The sequence below is a fragment of the Bos grunniens genome, chromosome 18 (genome assembly GCF_055505025.1).
Source record: "Bos grunniens cultivar Pamir isolate PY7600 chromosome 18, Bosgru_T2T1.0, whole genome shotgun sequence".
NCBI classification, from domain to species: Eukaryota; Metazoa; Chordata; class Mammalia; order Artiodactyla; family Bovidae; genus Bos; species Bos grunniens.
In genome coordinates, this window is record NC_141182.1 from 14675591 (window position 1) to 14683631 (window position 8041).

At 57.3% G+C, this 8041-nt stretch overlaps 1 protein-coding gene across 1 annotated transcript; it reads right to left on the minus strand.

The window, feature by feature from the left end:
• Window positions 1–1086: 1086 nt before the first annotated feature.
• On the minus strand, window positions 1087–8029 carry CHMP1A (charged multivesicular body protein 1A). The gene is made up of 7 exons (XM_086350486.1): window positions 7925–8029; window positions 5636–5655; window positions 4017–4094; window positions 3302–3448; window positions 2911–3039; window positions 2463–2650; window positions 1087–2312 (listed from the first exon to the last, which is right to left on the minus strand). The coding sequence occupies exons 1-7, from the start codon at window positions 7929–7931 to the stop codon at window positions 2291–2293; spliced, it is 591 nt and encodes a 196-aa protein (XP_086206612.1). The 5' UTR covers window positions 7932–8029; the 3' UTR covers window positions 1087–2290.
• Window positions 8030–8041: the final 12 nt, after the last annotated feature.

Below are 8041 nucleotides of genomic sequence, written 5' to 3' on the forward strand. Positions count from 1 at the left end.
GAGTCCCTTGGACTGCAAGGAGATCCAACCACTCCATCCTAAAGATCAGTCCTGGGTGTTCACCGGAAGGACTGATGTTGAAGCTGAAACTCCAATACTTTGACCACCTGATGTGAAGAGCTGACTCATTGGAAAAGACCCTGATACTGGGAAAGATTGAGGGCAGGAGGAGAAGGGGACGACAGGATGAGATGGTTGGATGGCATCACCAACTTGATGGACATGGGCTTGGGTGGACTCCGGGAATTGGTGATGGATAGGGAGGCATGGCGTGCTGCAGTTCATGGGGTCACAAAGAGTCAGACACGACTGAGTGATTGAACTGAACTGATGGGTTGAGGACTGTTTTCTGGTTTGCACAGGGTGGCGCCCAGAGGTAGCTTCCAGTGTACACAGCAGGTACAGGAACATAGTTTCTAGTTTATACAGTGCCCGGACATAGTTTCTGTAACACACAGTAAGTGCCCTGATGAAGGTTTGTGAATATGGAAGGGGCATGAACATTGTTACTGGAGTATGTGGGGCGGTGGCAGGGTGGACCAATCTGGTTCTGGCGCGCACGTAGGAGCATGCTGTGGTGCTTCACGTTGTCCATAAGGTGTACACACGGGGGCCCACAGTGGGGGTGCATGCAGGAAGTGCCTGGGTGCAGTTTCCAATGCACATAGCACAGTGCTCAGAGGTGGTTCCTGTGAGCTCAGGGGTGTAAACTGTGGCCATCCAGGTCAGAGAAACTAGAGGGCCTGTCCCAGACTTGGGGTTGGCATAGGTTTCTCAGTTGGTTCCTGGGTAATTTAGAGGCCTGAGGTGAGGAAAGCTCGTACATAAATGTATACTGATGTTGTGCACTAGGTTTTCAATTTTTAATAGTTTAAAATTATTTCATGGTAAAATCGTAAAGAAACTGGATCCTATCAAGTCGGACTGAGCAGGGCTTGGGAATCTCACTCCTCACACTACCTACCTGCCCGCTTCAGGAACGCATCAGCCTGTCCTTGGGGCTGGACCACACGCCAAGGGCCCCCACCTCAGGCGCACACCCACATCCTCCTCCCGCCTCCCGCCAGCCACTGAAACAAAGATGGAAACGGTTCTCAATCTTTTTACTCAGAACAGCATTTCAGAAGGCAAGCTTTGCCGGCTTCCCTTTGATGAGGAGTAGCCTCTGCCCCCACTGTGTCCCGGTGGGGCTCCACACCCCCTGGGGACACACTTGGGACCCTCTCTGGATCCCCAGCACATGGGAGCCCCAAGGGATGACGAGAGTGTAAGGCGAGGTGGTCATCACAGAAGACAGATCAGACACTCTTGATCCCTTTTCTCTCTGGTCTCACACTACTGTCTATAGTTTATTGTACAGAACACCTGTGGCCTCCAAGTCCTGGAGGAATGAAACGCAGTGAGCCTCGGGAAAGCTGTCCCACATTTCTGTCCACCAGAGCCGTCGCTGTGAGGACGGTTGGTCTGAGGCCTCTGGTCAGCCCCAACCACAGGTGCTTTCCGGTTGCTGCTTCCTGTCTACTGTTCCTTCTCTTTTGGCAAAAACAAAAAACCCTGGGAGCTTCAGGAAGACAAAGTAAACTTTAGGAATTGAAGAAAACAGAAACGTGCAGCCTATCTGAAGCTCCCCTCAGGCTCCCGCACGTCATCTGAACCAGTGTAGCCGCGGGCCCCACTGTGGCTCTCTTATCAGTCACTCCGGCTTCAAGGTCAACAGCGTGGGCCCACCATGCAGCAGGAGCCAGTCAGGGGAGGCACCCTGTTACTACAATTACGGGAATAACGTCCCCCCAGGAGGGGGAAGAGCCTGAGCCCATCTAGCGGCAGGACCAGGTTCCAGCTGGAACAGGGAGCCTGGGGGTTGGGGGAAGCTGGCAACAGGGAGCTGCTCCGACCCTGGCTGGCTGACTGCTCCCCATGCGTCTGCCATCACGGAGTCTGAAGGCCCCCATATCCATGTGGAGACCACTGGCCAGTCCCTGTAAATTTCTTAGCGGGTAGTGGATGGAGGGAGCCTGCAGACTGTCCAGCTGGTTGGCCCAGAGTCACAGAAATCACCCACAGAAGTCAGAAGTTTGTGCAAACTCACCCTGTAGGGCACAGACCCACGCCCACACTCAGACAAGAAGAAGAGTCCCAGGGCTGGCAGGTGAGAGGCTGAGAGCAGCAGGGGCCAGTGCTGCCGCAGGCTGTAGGCTCGCTCGGCAGAAAGGCCAGACCAGAGGGAAAGGGTGGAGGCGGCCTTCCCAGCCTTCCCCCAGGCCAGGAAGGGGCGCTGGTGCGGGCTCTGCTAATTCCTCAGGGCGGCCAACCTGCAAACAACAGGACCCTCTGAGGCCCCGCAACAGCGCCCTCCACCTCTTCCAGGCCATCCTAGTTGCCTTCCTCCCCTTCTAGGGTAAGCTGCCTGACGCCCCCACCCCCACTGCAGACACGGGGCTGGGTTTCTGCGCCCCGCCCACCTCCGGGACAGCTGGTCCTCCTGGCTGCGCACGGAGCTCTCGCCCACAGCAGAGGCGCCCTCAGGCAGCTGGCTGAGCTGGTCCAGCACCTCCAGGCCGTTCTCCTCCGCGATCTGCAGGATGAGGCTGTCTACCTGCTCCTGTGGCGTGGTCAGCGTGGTGGCCGAGCTCATGGAGTCTTCCATCACCTGGGGGTCGAGTGCTGGGCAGTCAGGGCACCCTGGGGCTCCCTCTGTCCCTCCAGCCCCTTCTGGCACTCTCCCCAGCGCACACTCTCCAGAGTGCTGGTCCTGGGGCACCCACCCCAGCCCCGGGCCCCCTCTCCCCTGCTGGACCTCTGTGGGCTGGTCTGGATTCCACACAAGAAACCGGGCTCCAGGGGAGTGACTGCCCCAGGGGGAGGGAGGGAGCAGACGTGGCCATTACCCGCACACCTGGGCGCACGTACCGACGTGTGTACATCCAGGTTCTGCACCTGCTGCTCGAACCTGTCCATCACAGCAGAGACCTTCTGCAGGTCCATGGTGCTGAGGGCCCGGTCCAGGGCTTTGGTCACCTGCGCCATGTTCTTGGTCACCTGGCAGAGGCAAGAATGAAGAGGTGGGCAGGGCCCTCAGGCCCCAGGGGTCCCTGCATGGCACGTCCCCAGATGGTGCTGTCGATGGAAGAATGGACAGGAGGAGACCCAGGCCGTGCATGGACACTTAAGAGCCTTCAGGGCGTGTCTCACACTGGTGCCTGCCTGACCGTAGAGAGGGAATCCCAGGGTGACCCCAGTCCCAGCTGCACCCTCAACTCTGCCAGCAGAAGCCGGCCGCATCCCCTGGCCAAGCACTCACCCCCTTCATGGTCACTGCTGTCTGCACCTTAGAGGCCACGGCATCCACGCGGGACGCCATGCGGAGCCAGTTCACACCTTCGTTCTTTTTGCGGATGGCGTTCTCAGCATACACACGTGCACACTCTACATTCTTCTGCTGAAGGGCCTGAAATTCAGGAGGGAGATGCCAGCTGGGGTCCTGTCCTGGGGCTCTCTGTCTGCTGGTGAGGGGGTGGCCCCTTCTCAGCCTCTCCCCAGGGGTTCTCCTCAGAAATGTCTCAGGAGTGAGGGTATCTAGGACCAGGGCCCCAACCAGCCCCCAGACAGGATCAGACAAAAGAAAGCCAAGCCCAAAGACCATGGCCGCCTTTCCATGCGTCCTCTCCACTGCCATGCCCGGCCCCCTCAGCTCCTCCTGGGTCACACATAGAATCTGTCCACCTGGAAGCAGCAGAGCTGGAAAGGCCAGCATGGCCAGTGCTGACCCTCTGGGGGACAAGGCTTCAGACCACACGGTCGGCTGCGTTCCTTTTCTTCCCCAGGGCACCGGGTCACTCAGACTGGCCCAGACCCCAGGAGCTACTGCAGCCACTCAATGGCTGTAACCAGTGGCTACAAGCAAGTCCCCCAAGAGCATGGGCGACCCCAGGAGCCTCCAGCCTCGCCCCGCCCCATGGAGGGTCAGAGCACAGGACCAACAGGACAGCCCGGCCAGCGTCAGGGCCCACACTCACCTTCTTCACCTTGGCCTGCTCTGCCTTGGAGTCCTTCTCCGCCTTCTTGGCCAGCTTCTCCAGCTGCTTTGCCGTGAACTGAGGTAAGGAGGCTGGGTCACCGCAGCAGCCTGCCTGGCCCACACCCCGCCCTCCTGGGCCTCAAGTCCACCCGAGGGACTGCCGCCTCTGCTGGACAATCCGCTCCCCTCCCAGCATCCTGTCCGTGGGCTGTGCCTGCAACCGCCTTCCCTCCATACACAGGCGGGCTGCGGGGGCCTCAGCCCCACCTTCCAGCCTGTTCCACAGAACAGCAGCTGGGGGCCTGTTGAGAAACTGCCCACAGGCCTCACCAGCGTAAACCCCTCCCTCTCTGATCTCCTCCTTCCGTCTGGCTGTGAAGCAAACAGCTGAACGCCTTGGTGTCTGGGCCTCAGGCTGACGTGTGTCCTGCTCCCGTGGTCTGGCCCATGTAGGTCACCAGCTCCCTAACTGTAGGCTCATGGCCACAGGATGCTCTCTCCAAAGTCAACCCACTTCCTGGTCATCAAACTCAATCCTGAGAGGCCTTTAAATCAACATCTGCATCACCTGACCCCCAGACCGTTCTCTTCCTGCACTGTCCAGTCCAGTAGGCACTAGACACATGTGGCTATTTAAGTTTAAATTACTTAAAACTTAAGTAAAACATCAGTTCCTTGGTCCTGGGAGCCCCACTCCAGGCGCCCAGTGTGGCTGGCGTCAGCTGTCGCTGTGCACAGATAGCCGGGCTGGTGCAGCCCTTCTCCTGCCCCAGCCGCCAAGGCCCCTCCCGAGGCGGCTCCTCGGCCTCCTGTCCAGCCTTGCCCGGCCCCCCCACCCCACGCACAGCCTGAAGTACACACCGGACCACCATCTACTGCTGCTAAACAAGGTCCTTTCCTCTGGCCAGGTGCCCTGGGACTCTCTAGTCAGCTCCAAAACGGAGCCCCCGGTGTGACCTCGCACACCTCAGCCCTGGTCAGAGCGGCCCCCAGACCTCTGCTGACTGGAAGCTGGCAGGGAGAAGGCTCAGACGAGCCAGGGGAACAAGTGGCCTCCCAGAGGCCAGCAGTGTTCTCTCAGCCAGTGTCACCCGGGATTTCCAGTTGTAGAGAAAAGGTTTCTTGTGTGTCTACCTCCCGTCCTCCGTTCCTCAGGGAGAAGTCCAGGTGGTCCTGACCTGGGAATCTGGTCTGGAGGCCCCAGGGCTGAGCTGGTGCAGCTGCTACAGTTGGGACCAGACAACCTCACTCCCTTGTCCTTCAGAGCCCACGTGTGTGTTCCCTCTGAGGGACTAAGGAACTCTGACAGAGCCTGCCACCACCGCGGGCAGGAGGGATGCTCGCTGCCAGAAAGAATGCTGTCCCGTGTGTGACTCTGAAGGACGTGAGGCCACCATTTTAAACACCGCATGGACCATTTACGGGATGCACACAGTCGCCCTCAGGGACAAGTCCAAGTGACCTGCTTCCGCTCAGCCCAAGAAAAGCCAGAAAGGCATGTCCCCGACCCTTTGGTCATCAGTCTGGCTGGGCACTGTCCTAAGTGTGACTTACACCATCTGTCCCCACTGACAACCACCGGGATAGGGTCAGGGTGAAAGGCTGATCAGCACATACCTTCAGCTGGAACAGGGTGTCTGCAAAGAGAGACGATTAAAAGATGGTGAGGAGTGTGAGAAGCAGCACTCCTAGTCGGCTGATGGTCACCACCTCCCCTGAATGTGAAGAGCTGCCACAGAACTGGGGCCTGGAGGGAGGCCCACTCACACCAGCTTGGCACCTCCTTAGCCACAAAGCTCAGGCAATGAGAGTTTCCCTGACCTTCTGACACCTCTAGGAAACACCTGGACAGCACCAGCTGACCTTAAGGGTATGAGTGCAGTCCACAGTGAAAACTCAGTACGGTCTGTAATCAGTGCAGCTTTACAAAGGACCCTTGGGAGTTCTCCCCAATCTAGTAAGGTTTACTACTTGTTGTTCAGTTGCTAAGTCTTGTCTGACTCTTTGGAACTCCATGGACTGCAGCACGCCAGGCTTCCCTGTCCTTCACTATCTCCTGGAGTTTGCGTAAACTCATGACCATTGAGTTGGTAGTGCTATTTAACCACTCATCCTCTGCCACCCCTTCTCCTTTTGCCCTCGATCTTTCCCAGCCTCAGGGTCTTTTCCAGTGAGTTAGCTCTTCACATCAGGTGGCCAGAGTATTAGAGCTTCAGCTTTAGCATCAGTCCTTCCAGTGAATATTCAGAGTTGATTTCCTTTAGGATTGACTAGTTTGATCTTGCAGTCCAAGGGACCCTCAAGAGTTCTCCAGCACCACAGTTCAAAAGCACCTTCAGTGCTCAGCCTTCTTTATGGTCCAACTTTCACATCTGTACATAACTACTACAAAAACCATAGCTTTGACTAAAAGGATTTTTGTTGGCAAAGTGATGTCTCTACTTATTAATAGGTTTGCCACAGCTTTTCTTTCAAGGAGCAAGTGTCTTTTAATTCCATGGCTGCAGTCACCATCTGCAGTGATTTTGGAGCCCAAGAAAATAGTACTTGACAGTCTGTTTTTCATGGATAAAAACAGCAGGGTAATGATTCTTAAGTTATAAAAGAGCTGGCCCACAGAGACCACTCTCCATGGGAGCTGCCATTTCTGAGCCATCAAATCTGCAATGACCAACCGGAGACGTGCATGTGCGAACGTGTTACTGGCGAAGTCCCTTGGTATCTGAATTTGCCACTCGCCCAAACTCAAGAGCTAGGTAGTTTCACCTTAAAACTATCTCAGTGTATCCCATTCCTAAATTTGGGAAATGATTCTTGAAACTGTTTACCACACTAGCCCAGAATGAAGAAACAAAATTCTGGAACCAGAATCCAGACCCATAAAGGCAGGTGAAGGCTCCCAGCTGAGAGCTCCCCTGGGCCCTGTGCATCTGCCACCCATGAGCGCAGGCCCTGGGCAAGGCCAGGTTGTCTGTGCATCTAGAGCAGGTGGCAGGCAGCGTGCTTACTGCGGGGGACAGCAAGGCTGTGTTAGGTGTGGCCCAGACTCGGGTGGGAGGGACAGACTCCCACCCGAGGCAAAACCTGGCCCTAGAGAAAAGGGATATAAGAAAACAGAACTCCCTGGGGAGCTGAAGCTGAGTGGGAGGGGCAAAACCCAACGTGTGTGTGCTGGGCATTGGGGTGGGGTGCCTTCATCTTCTCTCTGAGGCAATCTGTATAGAATTTCCTTCTCGACAGTGACGTTCCACCTGTCTATCACACCAGCACTGAAACATTCTAGCAAATGTACCTATCTTCACTTTATCACAGATGCTTCCTGTTCCTAGGCAGAGCAGGGCAGAGAGCCCTGAGGTGGTACTGCTGGCAGCGGAGGACCAGACGGACGACCAAGCCGCCTGGGGCTTGCGCCTGCATGAACTCCCTCCCAGCCTGTTTTCCCATCTGCGGAATGGAATCATACGGTTCCTACCTCAAGAACTTCTGTGCCTGTACCTAATGAGGATTTTTTGCCTTAGCTCTTATTTCTCTTGGTAATGTTCTGGGGGCACTGGTACAACTGCCTCCTTTTCGGGTGCCCTCTGACCCGGAATCCCAGGGCCCAAAAGCCTGATGTCCCTCACCAATACAGCAGCTTGGCAAGTGGCGGGGGGAGGGGGGGGCGGGGCGGGGGTAGGGGCAGCCGGTCGTTGGGGAGAGCCGGGGAAGTGGGCGGGGATCAGGGAAGGGGCTCTGGTATCGGAGTTCTGGGTCGAGGTCCCGGGTTATGGGGTCGGGGACTGGGGTCCCGGGTTCAGGCCCCGGAGTCCGGGGTCGGGTTTCAGGGTCTGGGATCGAGGCCAGGGGCACCCGCCTAAGCCCCGCCCGCCCCGCCCCGTGCAGCCCCGGAGGGCGGCGGCCTCTCACCGTCCATGGCTGGTCCGGCAGCGGCAGGCCTGGAAAAGGCAGACCGACAGGATCTTCCAGCGGCGTCAACAGAACCGACCGCGGCTGGCGAGCGGACCGGAGGGCGGGTGGGCACTT